Source organism: Triticum aestivum, chromosome 5D, assembly GCF_018294505.1.
Source record: "Triticum aestivum cultivar Chinese Spring chromosome 5D, IWGSC CS RefSeq v2.1, whole genome shotgun sequence".
Classification (NCBI taxonomy): domain Eukaryota; kingdom Viridiplantae; phylum Streptophyta; class Magnoliopsida; order Poales; family Poaceae; genus Triticum; species Triticum aestivum.
The window spans coordinates 337,895,089-337,914,889 of NC_057808.1; the positions used below are offsets into that span (position 1 = coordinate 337,895,089).

General features: G+C 39.8%; 2 protein-coding genes and 1 long non-coding RNA gene across 3 annotated transcripts; 2 read left to right on the forward strand and 1 right to left on the reverse strand.

Moving 5' to 3' along the window:
- Positions 1–1,697: 1,697 nt before the first annotated feature.
- Positions 1,698–8,311, reverse strand: LOC123121584 (uncharacterized). The gene is made up of 2 exons (XR_006459786.1): positions 8,116–8,311; positions 1,698–2,170 (listed from the first exon to the last, which is right to left on the reverse strand). It is a non-coding gene; the product is annotated as an uncharacterized lncRNA (long non-coding RNA).
- LOC123121583 (glutamate receptor 2.8) lies at positions 1,804–7,784 on the forward strand. The gene is made up of 5 exons (XM_044541604.1): positions 1,804–2,162; positions 2,795–4,134; positions 4,518–4,824; positions 5,417–5,823; positions 7,021–7,784. Exons 1-5 carry the CDS (start codon positions 1,850–1,852, stop codon positions 7,441–7,443), a joined length of 2,790 nt encoding a protein of 929 aa, XP_044397539.1. The 5' UTR covers positions 1,804–1,849; the 3' UTR covers positions 7,444–7,784.
- Positions 8,312–10,453: 2,142 nt separating the features above from the next.
- On the forward strand, positions 10,454–19,431 carry LOC123124834 (glutamate receptor 2.8). Its single transcript, XM_044545385.1, has 5 exons — positions 10,454–10,712; positions 12,475–13,805; positions 14,909–15,212; positions 15,955–16,358; positions 18,735–19,431. Exons 1-5 carry the CDS (start codon positions 10,454–10,456, stop codon positions 19,188–19,190), a joined length of 2,754 nt encoding a protein of 917 aa, XP_044401320.1. The 3' UTR covers positions 19,191–19,431.
- Positions 19,432–19,801: the final 370 nt, after the last annotated feature.

The window sequence follows — 19,801 nt, forward strand, 5'->3', positions numbered from 1 at the left end:
GGAAGACCCGCCAGGCGTTGCGGCATCCCTGCCCGGCCGCCGCAGCGCGCTCGATGCGCAACCACCCGGATACCTCCACCTGGTGCAGACTCTCGGCCACCTCTACCTAGTGGTGATAGCGGTTGCGGACTCCATGACGGCACCTACCCTTGCGTTGGAGCCTGACGGCGTTTCTGTCCTCCGGGAAATCCTTTTTTAGGAGATAAGCAAGGATTGGTTTAGTCCACTCCAGGATTACAGCCAAGATCATCGCTCCCTAGCCTTCGAGTTCTTGATCTGGCTCCGTTTTGATGGAGGTGCTCCGACAAGGTGTCCGACGGGACCTGGTCCTAAAGGGCGCCCATCCTCGCATGGGCGTCAACCGTCAGAGCGCATGATGTCATGAAGCTTGAGGGTGCCGAACTGGCATTTGGGTCAGCGCACCTCGAAGCAATAAGTCGCCATCTTTGGATCCTTCCTACCGAAGGGCTTCATGACCCATTGAACGATAAGACCGAAGTCGCTGCTATAGACGAACCGTCATATGCCCATGGAGACAGCAAGGCAGAGACCATGGAGGAGGGCTTCATACTCGACTGCATTGTTGGAGGCACATAGTTCATCTTGCCCCTTTCGGGGACATCATGACAACGCCGACCCCCAAGCCCAGAAGCATCATGGAGCCGTCAAAATATATCTCCAATGCTTGAGGTCGACACACTTGGGGATTTGCTGGGCCTCAGTCCACTCGACAAGGAAATCAACCAAGACCTTCCATCGCTAATGATGACGAGTCGCCTTGCCAAGTTGGCGATGAAGCTCTAGGCAATGGTGATCCTCTGACCCAGAGCAAAGACATCAGTTTGGACCAGAGACCCCATCTGGACCGGTTTACCGGGCCACACAGTCAGTTCCCTGGCGCACCAACTATCGGTGTATGAAACCAGTAGTAGTCACCATAGGATGATATGCCTGATTGGAAGTATTACACTAGGGAGCACACGAAGATTTTACCCAGATTTGGACCCTCATGATAGAGGTAATACCTTACTCCTGCTTGGATTGGATTGATGGTAAGGGTGCCTTGTGAGAGGGGATTACAATGGTGAATAGTAAGCTCTATCAAAAGTACTAGATTAGATGCAAGGTGTCTCTAGGCTAGCCCTGACCCCGTCTTGTAAAGGAGGAGGATGCCTAGGGTTACGAAGAGTTTCAGTGTCTTATAAAGGAGGAGGATGCCTAGGGTTACAAAGAGTTTCAGTTGTTAATTCGTAATCTTTGGACTTTGTATGCCAAAATACTTTAACGTCTCAAAAGCAGGAAACGTCAACGCTCCACAAAATATTTTAACGTCAACGTTTATTGCACAAGTCCCCTGTTTATTGGAACAGACAAATTACAAATCAAATATATGTAGTCACGCCACCCTTATGTAGATTCCTTATCAGAGGACATAATCCATCAATCAATTCATTCTGCTCTCTTCATCCGGTTTTATATGTTGGACACGGGTTTTTAGGTCTTCAGTTTGACTAACAAAACATGCGTGTCAAATTAAAAATCTAAAAACCCATGCCCCACTTATAAATCCCGATAGGGGCAGTACGCGATCTTGCTTCCTTTGTTTGTTTATATGTTCTTGGCGAACTACTAGTTTATGCAGAGGCAACACCGATTGATATTCCCGGTAATTTAGCTGCAAATGAACACCAAAGTCAAGAGAGAAACAGTACACGACGAAAGATGCTGCTAATAGACAACTAATCTGTCACAGCTGAGCGGATTTGCCTTGCAACTTTCAGTTTGACCAGTGACACAATTGTTAAGCCGAAAAGTCTTCAACAAGCGGAATCCTACATAAGAGGGTGCAATGCAGTGCATCTCAGCACCAAAGAATCTAAAACTTGCGGTGCCCCACGGAATGGAGAGAACACCCCGAGCAATCCTCTTCCTCTTGCTCTTGCTCCTTGTCGATCCCGGCGTAGCTCAGAACACCACCGGCAAAGCAGACGAGTTCCATGTCGGAGTGATCCTCAATCTGGGCTCGCTGGTGGGAAAAGTGGCACGAACCAGCATTTCACTGGCCGTCCAAGACTTCTACGCGGTCCACCAGAATTACAGCACAAAGCTGACACTCCATTTCAGGGATTCCATGGCAAGTGATGTAAAGGCTGCATCAGCAGGTATGTGTCTGCAGTATGTCAAAGTTAAGTTGTCAGGATTCAGGAAAACGGAAGGACTTAGTTTTCCTATTTTCCATAGTTTGACACCTTAAACAAGAAGAACATATTTATATTGGCATTTGACACCTTAAACAAGAGTTGTACTTAAATTATTTGGAGTTATCAAGCATTTGACACCTTAAACAAGAGTCATATTTAGATTAGCATCTGATCAGTTCCTTAGTAGGAGAACCCTAATGGTAAGCCAAGCAGAGTCTATAAAAATCACAGATCGAGAAAATATATGTTTATTGGCAATTGCAAACCATAACTGACATAGTGACACAATTCTCCAAATGAGTCAAATCAAACCCCTTTTGATAGTATTATGAGTATAAATGAAAGAACATGTAAACAGAGTGTGTTATCATTTCATCAAGGATAAAACAGTCTTAGTTATAGGAGTCGTATAAGGCTTAGGCAAACAGGTGTCAGATGATCAAGAAAATAGAAAACGTCACAAGCAACACGAACACACAAAAACCTAAACTCGCCATTTTTTATATAGTATGCTTTATTATGTGTTATGATGTTGTTTCTTCGCTATTAAACTAGTACCATCTGACCGAAATTTCCTTATGCAATTTCAAAAGCGATTGAATTACTGGATAATTACAAACTGCAAGCCATCATTGGTCCCCAGAAATCATCAGAAGCTGTATTCATCTCCAAGATTGGAAATATAACCCAAGTCCCCACAGTATCCTTCACAGCAACAAGCCCCTCTCTCACTTCAGATACTATGCCATATTTTGTGCGTGCAACATTGAATGACTCAGCTCAGGTGAATAGCATTGCCTCGCTTGTAAAAGCCTATGGATGGAGAGAAGTGGTGCTAGTATATGAAAACACCGACTATGGTAGAGGCATTCTACCGTACCTCATTAGTGCACTTCAAGAGAGTGATGTTCATGTCCCGTATCAGAGTGTTATCCCTCCATCAGCAACAAGTGAAATCATGATGCAAGAACTCTATAAGTTGATGACAATGCAAACAAGGGTGTTTATTGTTCATATGTCATCCACGATGACTTCCCTTCTTTTTACAAAGGCCAAAGAGGCAGGGATGATGGACAAAGGATTTGCGTGGATTACTACAAACGGAGTAGCAAACATCATCGACTCACTCAATCCAAGTGTGACCGAGGTGATGAATGGTGTACTGGGAGTAAGGTACCATGTCCCCAAATCAAAAGAGCTTGATAGTTTCTCCATAAGGTGGAACAGAATGTACCAACAGGATAACCCAGATGAATCACCCTTCAATAAACTAAGCATTGTTGGACTACGGGCCTATGATACGATATGGGCATTAGCACAGGCAGCAGAAAAGGTTGGGATATCCAGTGCCCCAAATAAGCAACCATGGTCCATTAAGAACTCCACATGCTTGGAATCCATGGTTATTTCCCCAAATGGTCCAAAACTCTTAGCAGCAATTGTACAAAATAAGTTTAGAGGTATAAGTGGCGACTTTGACCTTACAGACAAACAGCTTAAAGTTTCTGTGTTCCAAATAATAAATGTGGTTGGGAGAGGTTGGAGAGAAATCGGGTTTTGGAGTGTGAAAAGTGGACTTTCACGGCAGTTGAATCAAAATGGCTTAAAAACAACAGGATCAGCCTCAATGCTTGATCTAAATCCTGTAATTTGGCCAGGAGAGTCAACTGAAATACCGAGGGGCTGGGAAATTCCTATAAGTGGTAAGAAGCTTAGAGTCGGTGTGCACACGAGCAATTGCCCAGAGTTTATAAAGACATTCAGAGATCCTGTTACAAATGTAACAAGTGCGAGTGGCCTTTCAATTGACATATTTGAGGAGGCAATAAAGAGGCTACCTTTTGCACTTACTTATGAGTACCTGGCATTTGACACAGCTGATACAGCAACTACAGGAAGCTATAACGATTTTATTTATCAAGTTTATCTTCAGGTAAGAAATACATTACGAAAGATTTGGTTTCAATTTCTTAATCTATCATTGCAGAAACTAGAAGCTGCATACATTCCACTGTTAAGAAGAAAACTCTAGTAGCTAAAACATTTTACAAGATATTAACTTAGTTCCACATTTTCATCCAGTGTTTTGTTCTGCTTTCAATTGAAACCAGGCTCCTATTTTATTTTACATAGAAGGATGTCAGATAGAAAGGCTCATTGTATTTTGTTTTTCTCAAAGCAAATCAAAAGTCTATTTTGCATGCTAAAATATTTTCCTCTTATTGAACAATTTACTTCCAGTGTTTAATCATTCTTAGAAGTAGATCATCACTTTCTTATTTCTCAAATATATGAAGCTGATTCATGCCATTGCAGAAATACGACATAGCGGTTGGAGATATTACTGTAAGGTACAATAGATCATTGTATGTCGACTTCACTGTACCGTACACAGAATCTGGAGTAGGGATGATTGTTCCAGTCAAGGAAAACATGATCAAGAATATGTGGATTTTCTTGAAACCATTGAGCACTGGAATGTGGTTTGGAAGCATCATATTCTTTATTTACACAGGAGTTGTTGCCTGGCTTCTGGAGTATCTAAATGGCAATCAACATGTACATGGTCCCTTTTCACTCAAACAAGTGGGGATTACAATGTTCTTCTCCATTTTTGAAGAGAGTTGAGTAAACATTACAGTTTCCTAGATCTTTGCTTAATTTTGAACAAGTATTTCAGTTGCATAGACAAAGTATACGTTGCACTGCATGAAAATAAGAAGCGCCGAAAGATTCCTTCGAAAAAGATTACTGCAGTGATCTAACTAAACTGCACCTCCACAACTTTTAGGAAAGAAAATCATCTGTATGACCCCATTTTAGTTAAACTTATCTTAATGTTTCTCAGCATAAGAACCTAGATCTGTCTAATTAGTACTCCCTTCGTTCCATAATTATTGTTGTGGTTTTAGTTCAAATCTAGCTGGGGATGAACTAATGCTAGTACGTATCTGCTTTAGAAACATGAAAGCAATACACCTGTTCTTCATAATTGCGCTTCACTAAAGGAAAAAAAATTATAGCGTCAATTGAAAAAAATGATGGTAAGACTTGCATTTATCATACCAAGAAATAGATATTGCATATGCTTTCAAGCAAGTCCTCCAATGGCATGCATTGCAGTATCCCAATCAAGTCCTGGAATGTTATGCATTGCAGTATCCCAGCTTTCAAGTTTGTTTACTGTCTCAATAATATCTTCATCATTATTGCAGAGGAGAAGCTGGAACGATTTCTATCCAGAATTGTTCTACTTGTATGGATGTTTGTTTTTCTGGTACTTACATCAAGTTATACAGCAAGCTTTGCATCAATGCTGACTGTACAGCAGCTTTCACCAACAGTGACTGATGTTCATGAACTCCAGAGGAAAGGAGAATATGTAGGGTTCCACCGTGGTTCCTATATAGAGGGTCTACTGGTGGATATTGGTTTTGAAAAATCAAAGATGAGGCCCTACGAAACACAGGAAGATTTCGCTGCTGCTCTTTCTAAAGGAAGCAAAGATGGTGGCATTGCTGCGCTTGTACATGAAATCCCCTACATCAAACTGTTTCTTGCAAAGTACAGCAAAGGTTACACAATGGTGGGACCTATCTACAAGAGTGCAGGTTTTGCATTTGTAAGTTTAACTCACTCACTAGGGTGCTTTGTTTTAATCTCTTGAAAAAAAAATCTGCATTGAAGTTTGCTAGCAAGTCAAGTAAAATGTTATGCTCATGTTTCTCCTTCAATTCTACATACCACGTCCCCTAAGATTGCTATATACAAATTCGAAGTTACGAAATAAAAATAGAAATAGTGAGGCTATCTAATAGCATACGATGAATAATTTATCTTCCAGTTGACTGAATGAAAAGTTGAAAAAGGGTGGAGATAAATGTCAAAGTGAAAACGATGCCCTTTTCTAGTCTGTCTGTCCCCAATAATGAACTCTCACTGACCGCACCCTATGGGGATCATCAATGTAAGCTTAACTACCATATACAACAATATAGAAGAGGCAAGCAACAACCATCACATAAAAATAGATCCATCCATTTTCTATCAAAAAAATTATATGAGCTGATATTTCCATTTGGCGCTGCAGTGGATTATGATAAATAATCTTGGAGACCAAGCAATAGCTTGGATGGTAGCCGTGCTGGTGGTCTTCCACCAGCCTGGGATCGACCCTTCATGGTCACATTTCCAGGAGCCTCTCTCCGTATCAAAATATAAGCACAGAGGGACTTCACCCCCTTAAGCCATTCATTTTTATGATAAATAATCTCGGTTGGATGGATTGCTTCTAGATAACCTTGGCGTTTAGTTAGTCTGTTTTTTCCTCTTCTAAAACGAATTGCATAATCTGCATTCGAGAACATATGAGATGTAATGTGGGAGGTCAACCATTCGATAACACTATATCTAACTCTGGTCTGATTTATCAAACAGAGTAATAGACTTTTCACAACTTCCTTCTTAAAGCAACTTCAAAAATAAGTAACTCTCTCCGTATCAAAATATAAGACGTTTTTTGACACTAGGAGTACATCACAACACAACAACCACAAACTAAACCTGAAAACAGGCCCTATGGTCAGATTACTGAATTTTTGTACTGCTTGAGCAACTTTTAGTATGATAGTGTGAAAGTATGGTACTGCTGCTAAGCAACACCATCATTGACCATCTTCCATTATATCTTGTTAGCTAAGAATATTCAGCCCAATGGAAATTTTACTTTTCAGGCTTTTATAGTCAGATATTATGATGAATAGAATTCTTTGTGTGTTAGCTTGTGCAAGCTTATAATAATGATCTCTTTGGTAATCAGGCACTTCCCAAGCAATCACCACTAAGAGCTGAAATGTCAAGGGCAATACTCAACATAACAGGAGAAGATAGTATCAATGAAATTGAAAAGAAATGGATATATCAAAACAGCCATCAACATGAGGATAAAATTGATGGTTCAGGCGCTATCACCTTTGAAAGTTTTGGGGGGTTATTCCTCCTAACTGGGATCGTGACAACCTGTTCCCTTGCTGTAGCCATGCTGATGAACCTCTACAAAAAATATCAAGAAAATGCATGGAGCAAAGAAGACGATCAAAATGAGTGTGGACACAGGCAACAAGGAGAAAATGGAGATTCACAGGAAGAACAAGGAGATCAAAACAGCAATGAACACGGAAACTGCAGTGATATAGAGAAGCAGACAACATTGACAGTGCCACTCAGTTCGAACACAGAGTGACCAGCTACCAGAACAGTTAGAACCAACAATATAGGCTGTGGATTCACACAAAATAACAAGGCAACGTCACTGACTCATATTGATCCATAAATCATTCGCAGGGGAGACAAAAGTAGAATGTCATTAAGTGGATCAAGCTAGTTCCAAGCTGAGCAAAGATCACCTTCCAAGCTCAAAGATCCACAACTAACTGCGGGGAAAGCCTGGCTGAACTTTGGGTGTGTGGAGCTTCCTATGGATGCAAAATCAAGTAAAGTTTCAGTCTGTTTTATGCTTCACCCTTCCGGGCATCACCTGTCTCGGTCTATCATATACTACTGTAGTTTTCCTGAAAAAATCAAGGCTATACACTCCTTGTAGAGACTATTTCTGTACATACTTTGTATATTCAGGTTTTCACACGGAAAGGAGGTGGACGTGGATCATCCAATTATCATCACTTCGTTTCGCAACCTGGAAAATACGAGGCAGGCATTCTAACGAACACCTTGGCTGCACTATCCGTCTGCCCCCATAAATTCCAACACATCAAACTAGTGTTCTGCAAAATTCCGGTAGCACATCCGCGAACGCATATAGTAGGGGATCGAATTTCGATCTTAAGGAGGGACGGGAAGCAAGAGTTCATTTCGGAAGTTTGCGCTCGGCAGAACTGATCGAATCTCGACGTACCTTGCCGGTTGCCGCCAGGCTCGCCGGGCGCCGGATGGGCTCCTCCATCCGTCGAGACGGCGGGTGGGCGAACCCCTCAGCGCGGCATGAGGAGGACCCGTTGCGGTGGCAGGTGGAGGAATGCGGCCGCGGGGCTCGAAGACTGGGAAGGAGCAGGGTGTCTGACATGTGGGCCTGGTTCGTCAGCATAACTGGGAAGGAGCAGGGTGTCTAAAGTCTAAACATTCTTATATTTCTTTACGGAGGGAGCATGTCTTATTGAGCCTGTTATTATTCACAAAACAATCTGCCAACACTATAGGCATTCGAGGGCACGTAGAAATGAAAAAAAAACAAAAGGATTACGATATCAATGCCTTTTTGAATCCTATAAGCGATTTTCTTTTGTTCAATTGCATTAAAAAAATCTCTCCAAGGGTTTAAGCTGACGCTAAAATTCCTATGAAATATAGAATCCTTGGAAAAAAATCATGTAGGATTCAACGACCACCATAAGAAAAAAAATTCCTAAAGATTCCAAATTTCTATAAAAATCATTTCCTAATTCTCAAACGTCCAGCATAATCATTCAGCTACTTGCGACCACAAAACAAAGGCACATTAACTTGACATTACAGCATGAAATGCTTCTTGGGCCAAAGTAGGAGGTTATTTATAGAATACAATTTGATATGGATTTACAACAAAATCGTCTGCATCGCCATTGACTAACTTATTGCTTTTCATTTTTGAGATGAGAGGAATCGACTAGCTACATTTACACAAGCGCCTAGAATGGTGCATAGTTTTTACAAACAAAAGACATACACATGGTACACACACACAACTATGGAAGCATAGTAGCAGAGTAGGAGGAGCATCTTGCAGTGCCCGAGTTCCTTGACTTCCTCGCGATCCCACGGTTAATTAATTGAGAAATCTGTCTAGCTCAGTCTTCCTGGGCTAGGGAATTTCCTTGAATTTGCACCTTTAAAATTACAGGGGTCTCTCCTCCTACACCACACAAATAGTCAATACTTTTGCACCTTTTGTGTTGTTGCAAATTCACATATTGTGGCACGAAAGGTGACTCAACTTTGCCAGTTGCAGATGGTCTGTCGATATTTTCATCAGCACACAACTTTTCTCCGCGCAGAAAATAAATAAATAGACAATTTCTCTGTTGGTATCGCTTGTAGTACACTAATATGATTGCCGTAATGTAGTGCACTCTTGATATACACCTCCTTGGCATCTAAAATGTTATTATAGAGATCAGATAGCTCAAATGCATGTGCAAGTTCTTGTCTGACTTTGTCATCATTGGTCTAGAAAATTATAGGTTTCCACTCAACAGCCATGCTAAATTACTCCCTGTGGGCCGGTATATTAGCCGGGCATGAATATTTAGGTCTTCAATTTAAATAGGGAAACATGTATTATATTTTATATAAAATACTCCCTACATCCTAAAATAAGTGACTCAACTTTGTACTAACTTTATATCTTTAGATTCGTTGTCAAATGTAGTTTCTAACCATATATTTTTTATGTTAAATCAAAGACCTAAAAACCTAAAAAAAAAAGATTTTGGTAGTTTACGTAGAAACCCGTGCCGAATAATATACCGCTCCACAAGGAGTGGATTAAATAGAAAATTAGTTTTTTTAACGAACCACCATATAGATTTTGGTAGTTTACGTAGGTACTACAATTCTTTGGACAGCGAGACTACCCCGGCAATTCGTTTTCTCCTACAAGTAAGCAATCAAGATAATTCCACGAATTTCCCTTTCTCAAATGTCAACACGCGCACTCTGACGTAGATAAACCCGATTGTCACATTCATCTGGTTTTGACAGTACATATTAAAAGGGGGCCAATTGGAATTTATATAAACAGCAAAAATCGTGCCAACAGAATTCAGTTGCTTCAGGACATAGAGCAAACGTTTGAAAACAATTAGATAACAGCTGCGGTCACTGTCAAGTGATATATTGCAAGATTGAATGGAAGGAGCTACTGGTCAGTTAGTATTTAAGTACCTGGGTAACATGCAGAGAAGGAGTACTCCACTATTATAGAACTCTATCATTGCAGCATGTCCTAAGCTAGGTATTCATATTTAAACTGCTTGGCCGGCCATGCTACGTCATTTGACCTTCGGAAACTACAACTGAAATGAGGTACAAATTAGAATCATTCCCTCTGCAATAAAATATGCATGGCTCAAGGCATCAAAGTGTAGTCACCTACGCCGTCATGCTAAGCTTTTAGCTTGAAGAAACCAACTTTATAAAAGCCACAGTAGACTTGGATTCTGGGGACAAAATACTTCACAAACCTTGCAGCACTGTCAATGGAGAGAGCATCTCAAATCACCTTCTTCCTGTTACTCATCATCCACTCCGGCATAGCTCAAAATGCTACCACGAGTGGAGCAGATGAGTTCCCCGTTGGAGTGATCCTCAACTTGGAATCATTGCGGGGCAAGATGGCGCGGACAAGCATTTTGATGGCTCTGGAAGACTTCTACACAGCCCACAGAAACTACAGCCCGAAGGTAGTTCTCCACATCAGGGACTCCAAAAGTAACAGCATCGAAGCTGCATCAGCAGGTAAAAGTTCTGCAGCCTATCATGAAAAACTTTTTTTCCTGTTCCCTCCTTTGCTTATACAATTACAAATATGCTTTCTCAACTTCTTATTGTCTTCGAAGTACAACCTTTTTTTTACACTATCTCCAAAGTAGCACTTATATAACCGACTTTCATCATTCTAGTAGAAGCTACAGAAGTGCAATATTATGAACACAGTTTTGATGGAAAATAACATGGTTATTTATCATTGTGCCACTACCGATGGACAAAGTTGGAAGAGCTTGATAGTAACATTTATCAAAAGGATTTAATGATTATTACTTAGGAACGAGTGTTTTTTTGGCTATATCTTTACTTTCCATGTGCTCCATAATACTCCATCTGTTTAACAATAGGCATCCAACTACCAAATGCCCATGGACAGAAGAGATATAAATCAAATAAATAAACACTAACAAAGCTAACTTATAATATTCCTGTTATTCACAAATTTTTTTATAATATTCCTGTTAAATGAAGTACTTTGAGCATATATCTCCCGCTAAAGTTCAGAAACATACAAAAGGACAGTGTTTGGCTACTAAATTTACTATTACCGACAAATATTTACACTTCTTTGCAATGAAATATTATATGAGTTTTACTCTCAGAAAGTTAGTGCATACATATTTAATAACCCGATTATGTTTAGGTTAGCTTTCCCTTGATGGGTTTGTTGGTCTGAGAAACCTTAACAACAAAAATGATTCCTGCCAGTTGCTACCCGGTTGTAATCCGGTTAGCCACCTAATTGTTGTGAAGTGGCTGGGTTCAAATTTCAATACCCAGAGATAATAAATTTACTCATGGTTTCAGATGTATGGTCATCTGTAGTTTTTGAAATGTAATCGTATGACATATTCATCATTACATAATTTTTTCACAATGCATAGCTAAATCTTTGCTGGCAAGTGCTTTAGCGTGCTTTTTATGATAAGGTTCTGTGAACGCGATTGCTTGACCTGAGCCAGTGTTGAAGTCCCTTCATATCTGGACTGTTCTCTCAGTACTAACAGAGAGATTCACTAATCAACCGCTTCTATCGACAAAAATCAGAACATAGCAGATCAGTAGGAAATAGGAAAACCATTGTAGGATGTGGACTTAGAAATCCAATGGAGCTATTAGCAATAATATTTCTACGCAAGGAACTTTTTTCTCAATAGAAATATGAAGTTTACTTCCAATTGAAAAATCACACAAAAATACCTTGAAAAAAAAATCCTCCAGATGGATCAAGGAAATATCCCTATGGTCTGACCTGAAATGGAAAAAGGAGAATCAAGCATTCCTTAGAATTGTTATTGTAGTAAAAGAACATTGAATATACTCCATAAAAGGCTTCTAAAAGTTCTGTGATGAAATCAAAGGTAAAGTAAACATTACTTATCAGCATAACTAGTAATACAGGTTATAAATGTCATACTTCAAAACAAGCAACTCAAGTAAACAGAGCTAACTGTAATCATCCTTTATACTGATAATAAGCTTAGTTACATTCATCCAAATATTGTGGGTTCAAATTTGTAGGGTCATCTGCAAATCTGTAATAATTTGCAATCCTGTTTTGCACAAGTGTAAGTTTGCTAGGACAGTAGAAATACACGCTACAGAGTGCTATGAATGAACATATATTGAGTAACTACTGTATGTCATTTCTTTACTCTTTGATCCTGAATTTACGAAGCTTCGGGCAGCAAAAAGGTGCATTCGACTGAAATTTGATTATGCAACTTTACAGCTCTCGACCTGCTAGAGAATTACAGCGTCCAAGTTATTATAGGTCCTCAAACATCTTCACAAGCAGCATTTGTATCGGATCTCGGGAATAAAAGTCAGGTCCCTGTCATCTCCTTCACAGCAACAAGCCCATCTCTTTACTCTGGCAGTCTTCCATATTTTGTTCGTGCAACATTGAGTGACTCTACACAAGTGAATAGCATTGCCTCCCTAATCAAGGCCTACGGGTGGAGACAGGTGGTGCCAATTTATGAAGAAACTGACTATGGTAGAGGTGTCATACCACATCTCATTGACGCCCTCCAAGAAATTGATGTTCGTGTTCCCTACCGGAGTGTGATCCCCCTGTCAGCAACTACTGAACAAATTACCAAAGAACTCTATAAGTTATTGACAATGCAAACAAGGGTCTTCTTGGTGCATATGTCACCTGATCTGGCTTCGATCCTCTTCACAATGGCAAAAGAGGTTGGTATGATGAAGAAAGGATTTGTATGGATCATGACAGATGGGCTAACCAATGTCATAGACTCCACGAACCCTTCTGTCATGGAAGCAATGAATGGTGTTTTAGGAGTAAAGTTTTATACTCCTAAATCAGAGGAACTGGATAACTTCACCATACGCTGGAACAGGAGATTACAGATTGATAACCCAAATGATCCACCACTGAAACTAAGCATATTTGAACTCTGGGGCTATGATACTATATGGGCGGTAGCGCAAGCAGTTGAAAACCTTGGTATTAAGAACAAAACATCATTTCAAAAACCAGCAGTTGCAAGAAACATGACAAGCTTGGGAACTTCTGTTTATGGCCCGGATCTCCTAAAGACCATCTTGCAATACAAATTTAGAGGTTTGAGTGGTCATTTTGACCTTTCAGGCAGGCAGCTGCAAGCTTCTACATTTCAGATAATAAATGTAGTTGATAAAGGGTGGAAAGAAATTGGGTTTTGGACTGCAGAAAATGGTATTTCCCGGCGACTATATCACGGAGAATCAATGACACGGCATTCAGGCTTAGCTTCTGACCTAAACCCGGTAATTTGGCCAGGAAAATCAACAGAGGTACCCAGAGGGTGGGAAGCTGCTGTGAACAGGAAGAAGCTTCGAGTAGGAGTGCACGTAAGTGTATACCCACAATTTATGACAAGTGGAAAGGATCCTATCACAGGGGCAACTAAAGCAGAGGGCCTTTCAATTGATGTATTCGAAGAGGCAGTTAAAAGACTTCCCTATGCACTACCTTATGAATATGTGGCATTTGGCACCACGAATGACACAAGCACTGGAGGTTATGATGATTTTGTTTACCAAGTTTACCTTAAGGTAGTAAGTGCATCAGGGCTTCAACTTCCAGCATCAAATTTTTGCAAAAAGTAAATTTATATGCATGCCATGATTTCACTGCTCCCACATTTATGTACTCTCTCCGATCCATTTTACTTGTTGCTGCTTTAGTACAACTTTACTAAAGCAGCGACAAGTAATATGGATCGGAGGGAGTACTACATTTTAGTTTAATGCAACCATGTACAAATAATAGCACACAACCCACTCAAATAATGTATTGCAATTGAGAGATGTTGAGCAGGAATTTCAGTGCATTGGGTTCTTTCTTAGATCTAGATGGAATGAGATAGTGAAATAGATTTTTTTAAATCCCTTTCGGATGAAAATGGAAGAATAGTATGCAATACATCTCAAGTGGATAAATAAATTAAAAGCAATTTTCTCTTATCCTCGTTTGTTCCTTCCCTTAGATAATACTTGAAAATCCCCTTACAATAACAAATCCAATTTCGAAGGGACTTCCTCCCCGTGTTGAGAAAACTTTTCTTCTTCCAGTTCTTATTTTCTCCATTCAATTTAGTTTTAAAAATATCCTCAAAATACTTCAATTGATAGGTACGCGCAAGAAATAGGCCAATTTGGCAGCTTTTTGTTCAATTTCTCATGGAGTAAAAAAAAATATCATCAGTAAGAGTCAAGGGAACCCTTGACTCTTACTTTTCTTTGCGCAAAAAAAAGTAAGGGTCAAGGAATGATCCCCAAGCCCCGGATTTCCATATAAAGGATGCGACGTGGACAAATACCCAACTTGAATTCTGATTGGGGCCATATTTCTCCATTGTATAGTGTGTATAACCACCATATCATGTTTCCCTATTGGTCTGGTAACTATTCTTGTAAGTACTATGCTAGTGTAGCAAAAAATTGTAATAACACCATATCTGTTGCTTGCAACTCGTAAGGTAAAGTACTATATCAAAGAATATACATGTCATCTTTACATGATAAGACCACATGGCATAGCTAGGCTCTTCTCAGCTAACCTATTCATATCCTCATGGCATAGTTACAGCTTTCATAACAAAGATTAAGCATCATCATTGCTGGCAGTAAAGTAACTCTGTTTGATGCACTTGCAGAAATACGATATAGCAATTGGAGACATAACAATCTCAGAGAACAGAATGTCTTACGTCGACTTCACTCTACCGTACACAGAATCAGGAGTGGCAATGGTTGTTCCAGCCAAGAGCAGTAGAACTAACAACACATGGATTTTCGTTGAGCCATTATCACGTGACCTGTGGCTCGGAAGTATCATATTACTTTTCTACACATGGGTTGTTCTCTGGCTATTGGAGTTTCTTGGAAACAACACAAATATCCTGGGCGAAGTTCCCAGAAAGCTCGGGATTATGACCTTCTTTTCCCTGTTTGGAGACAGTGAGTATATTTATCAAAATACTTCCAATCCATAAAAGAAAATGAACTTTTGCATCGCATCTTACATCAAGTATCAAGTTGCATGAAGAAACAGTGTTTTAATGTTGGTGGAACAAACAAAGCTACAAAGTTGTAGTGAATAGACATGCTTCTAGTTGCCTAAACGATGCAAGAATGTGAATGTGTAGAGATAGCTTAGAAAATTAGATTCTCGTGCAGTTGGATAGGCCCGGGGTGTAGCTCAAATGGCTAGGTTACTTTGTAAGCCATTTCAGTACCTTATCAACGCAATAGCTTCTGTCGTAGATACATTGTACTCCCTCTATAAACAAATATAAGACGTTTTAGTGTAAACAAATATAAGACGTTTTAGATCACTAAAACGTCTTATATTTGTTTACAGAGGGAGTACCATATTACTGATAATTAAACCTACCATAGCCTAGCGGTGTGGTAACTTGCCTCTGGCTGATGATCCGAGTTTGATTCCCATCCACAAGTTGGGGGGTAAAATTTGCAGCTATGGTTTCCAGGATTTGAACATTGTTCTGCGTGTTGTGAGCCATAAGATAACTAGACTACCAAACAATTCCCACACTCGGAAAAACTTAATAAGCACAATATGTAGAAATTTACATATTACGTTTCATGACTTTCATCTACATTATGCGGTTATGTGGGTTCCTGCATTTTCCTTTCATATAACTGAAAAACTAATTGAACTCCATATCAAAAATTTCAGAGGACAGAGTGGAACGCTTACTATCTCGGATAGTTTTGATTGTATGGGTATTTTTCTTCCTTGTATTGTCAGCAAGCTACACCGCGAACTTGGCAACGATGCTTACCATACGACAGCTAAATCCAACTATAACTGATATCCATGAACTCCGCAAAAGCGGGGACTATGTAGGATGCATTCGTGGTTCCTACGTCGAGAGAATATTGGAACAACTCAATTTCGACGGATCGAAGATCAAGACCTATAATACCTATGATGGATTTTACAGTGCGCTCTCAAAGGGAAGCAAAAATGGTGGAATTGCTGCGTTCATTCATGAAGTCCCATACATCAGATTATTTCTTGCAAGGAACTGCAAAGGGTACACTATGGTTCCATTTTATAAAGCAGCAGGTTTTGGATATGTAAGTAACACACTTTCATTAAATTTGTTTGAGATGCAAATATATCATAGACATTCCTGTACGCATCTCATCGCTGCTAGTTTTATGTAAGATGGGACCATTGCTAGCTTTGCACACCTAATTCCTAAGTGAATGAGTGGAGGGCAAATGATATTGAACCAATGCTCACATAATTACCATATGCACTTTTGTGAACATTTGATGTTTACTAATAAAATGGCCGTTAATCACATAGCTCCTTCACACTGAATCAACAAAGTGTGCTACTAGCCTACTACTAGTAGTATCTAGTATTTTTTTCTTTCTTTCAGAAAGTCGCATATGAGCTTGGATACAGTTGCTACTACCATATCAAGTTGATGTATCTCAAGGTTTTCAAAAAATATGAAAAAAATCATGAATATAGTATTATAGTGCATGCCATAATACATGAACCTGTAAACAATCATCCATAAATATGACCAGGCAATAAAGGGAAGAAGAGAACTAAGTGAATACTATTGCGATTAAAGTGGTCAACTCTACATACATATGAACTAAAGGCTACATGTTTTCCAAGGGACATGCTAGTAGGGAAATAGCCAAATTACAAGTTAATATAATCAGAAATCAAACTAAAAAGACTTCAAAGAGATAAATTTGGGAAGACAGTTGGAAAATGAATTTAAGAACAAACACACCCACAAGGAAGCACAAAATTCAGCTTACATATACAAACAATCTTATCCGAATAAAGTCGAGAAAATTCATCATTCCAGTTCATAGAGCGGTCATATAGGATTTACTACTATGCAAGATGAAATCCATTATTTGCAACTTGACAAAACTTTGTACCATTAAGGTCAGGATCTACTTCACCATAGCCAACCAAGAATATAAAGTTATAAACACATCAAAATAGCATGGATTCAACTCCAAATACATAATAAATCACAGCACAGCTGTGGTCTCCGCCTAGTTTTGTTCACCACCAATGCCTTCATGCATCACTAATTGCCAGGGCTGGTCCAGTGCTTTGCCTTATACTCAGATCCATTAGGAGAAAGACAGGACGAGTGATAGCATGTGATGGGCACAGCTGGGCATCATCTACCCCCACATCTCAACCAGAAAGAAGTGCCAACCATCATAACAAGTTTTGGCCTTGTCCTTGTAGCTAGCGAGAACCACCAGATTCCTTGAGAATGTGCGGTGTGGAGTGAGAGAGAGAAGAAACCCCTTTTTTGCATTTCATAAGGAGAGTTAAAGTATGGTGATTGGTGGATCACTTCCAGGACGCATATGCACAGTACTCGGTACTGTTTTAAGAAGTGCTTTGGTACCTTCGCATCCTGGTTGCTCGGATGGTGTGGAAGGAGAGGAATAACAGGGTTTCCAATTAACCACAACTTTCTGTTCGTGCTTAGTGTCAACAATCAAGGAAGAGTCCAGAAAATGGTTTATTATCAGAGTATCCTAGATGGATTGAGTGCTGGACAGTTGGATAGTTCCAGTTGTGGATCATTCTTTTAATCTGTCTGTCATTTTAGAAGCTCAATTCATTTTCTTCAGGTCATGCCTTTTTTCCTTCTATTTAATCCAGAAACATAGGCTATCTCCAGCCAGTAACGCATTGACTGTTAGTCTCTTCTTAGTGGAAAGACGTGCAGTTCTCAAGAAAAAGAGCAATAGAGAAATAAATATGAATAGCTAGTCAATATGCCAAATCATGAAGTAATCAACCTCTGGAGTGGCAAATAATGGATTACATTCTATACAGTGGCATACCCTAAAAGACCACTGTATGAATTGACAATGATTGATTTTATCATTGAAATTTGATAATGATTATGCCACCACAGGTGCTATACTGCTATCCCCTAAGTAAGTGGATGGTAACACCACTTGTTAATGGGAAAACAATATGTGCTTCCATGGGTACTACATAATTTTGGATGCACTTTGTGCGTAAAAAAATAAATATACAAACACTAACTCTCTTTAAGATACACAAGTACTCAATTCGAAATCGTGTACAACTCACCCATACAAGTGAAAAAATCCTCTTTGTTTATCACACAAATATATAATCTATTATGCATGTTCATTTCTAAGTAGTTTCTTACTTCTTCCCAAGTCAATATGTGCTGCCACATACGTTCATATATATTAAGAAGAATTTAAATTTCTTAGCTCTTACCAAGCAATATGCGCTGCCACAGAAGTTCATGTATGTGCAACAGAATTAGTTTCTATGACACTTAGGCTCATGACAATCTGGACTTCTTTGCTACCACATGGGTTCAATTTCATCTTGCGTTAGGCATCACCGTAGCAGGATACGAAGTGTGCTAGAGCTATGATATAAGCTAACAGAACACTCAATTTCTTTAACAGGCATTTCCAAAAGGATCTCCTCTAGTTGGGGACATCTCGAAGGCAATCCTCAGCGTAATAGGAGGAGACACTATTAATCAAATTGAGAAGAAATGGATCGGAATCGGATATCAAAACAACTGCAACAACGCGGGGCGTGCACCTGATCCAGAAAAACTCACACCGGATGGTTTTACAGGACTTTTTATACTTAGTGGAGTTGTTTCGACTTCTTCTCTTCTGATAGCCGTGGTGATTTACTTTTATGAAAAGAAAAACTCAACAACTAAGACACAACCTGACCAAAAGGGAGATCAGGCAGAAGGAAATGAAAGAGGTAATGAAGCTGGAGAAGAGATGCAAAACATAGGTCTACAACCAATTGGCCACAGGCGCAATGCTTCAGCTGTCTCTTGGGGGTTTAGAAGAAGTTTTGGCACAAGAGTGGCACCTGTTTCAAGTTCAAGTCGTTTCTAGCTCAGCTCAGCTGGTATTACATAAAGCAGCCTCCAGCTAAATAAATTTCTAAAATGGTAAAAGTTTGGACTGAAGTAGCTCGACATACAACAGCTAATTATGTTTACGGTTCATAGATAAAGCTCAACTTACCCTAGGCATCCAGTCTGCCAACACTCGTCCCAGTCGGATGATTGTTTGTACTAATTTTCATGTGTAAATCTTGTTTAAGCACACCGTCATACATACCTATCCAAACCTGGTTGAACAGAACCATCTAGCCAAGTGTTTGCTCCATACGTACAAGGTTACATTCTTTTTCTTGTGAATTCGTGAACTTCACATGTCCCATACTGATTGTCACCTGTCGGCCACTCGGATGGTTTAGGGATTTAGGGGTTGCCGTAGGTGCGGGCATTGTTTCGCACCAAGAACAGACGTGTTTTCAAGTGTATCCACAAGTCGGCATTCTAACAAACACCTGGCATGCATCGGGACATCTGTTTCGGCTTACATCAGCTAATACTGATGTTTCGAGCGAAGTTGGTATTTTCACCATGTAGCATGTGCGCGGCATGAAATAAACACATCATGGAACATCCGTCGGAAAACATATCCCAAAATTAGAAAGA

Coding starts and splice junctions, on each gene's coding strand:
- LOC123121583 (XM_044541604.1), top strand. CDS start 1,850: ATGCAGTGCATCTCAGCACCAAAGAATCTAAAACTTGCGGTGCCCCAC. Junction 4,825..5,416: donor CTTCTCCATTTTTGAAGAGA/GTTGAGTAAACA, acceptor TCATTATTGCAG/AGGAGAAGCTGGAACGATTT. Junction 5,824..7,020: donor AGAGTGCAGGTTTTGCATTT/GTAAGTTTAACT, acceptor TTTGGTAATCAG/GCACTTCCCAAGCAATCACC.
- LOC123124834 (XM_044545385.1), top strand. CDS start 10,454: ATGGAGAGAGCATCTCAAATCACCTTCTTCCTGTTACTCATCATCCAC. Junction 15,213..15,954: donor CTTTTCCCTGTTTGGAGACA/GTGAGTATATTT, acceptor CAAAAATTTCAG/AGGACAGAGTGGAACGCTTA. Junction 16,359..18,734: donor AAGCAGCAGGTTTTGGATAT/GTAAGTAACACA, acceptor TTTCTTTAACAG/GCATTTCCAAAAGGATCTCC.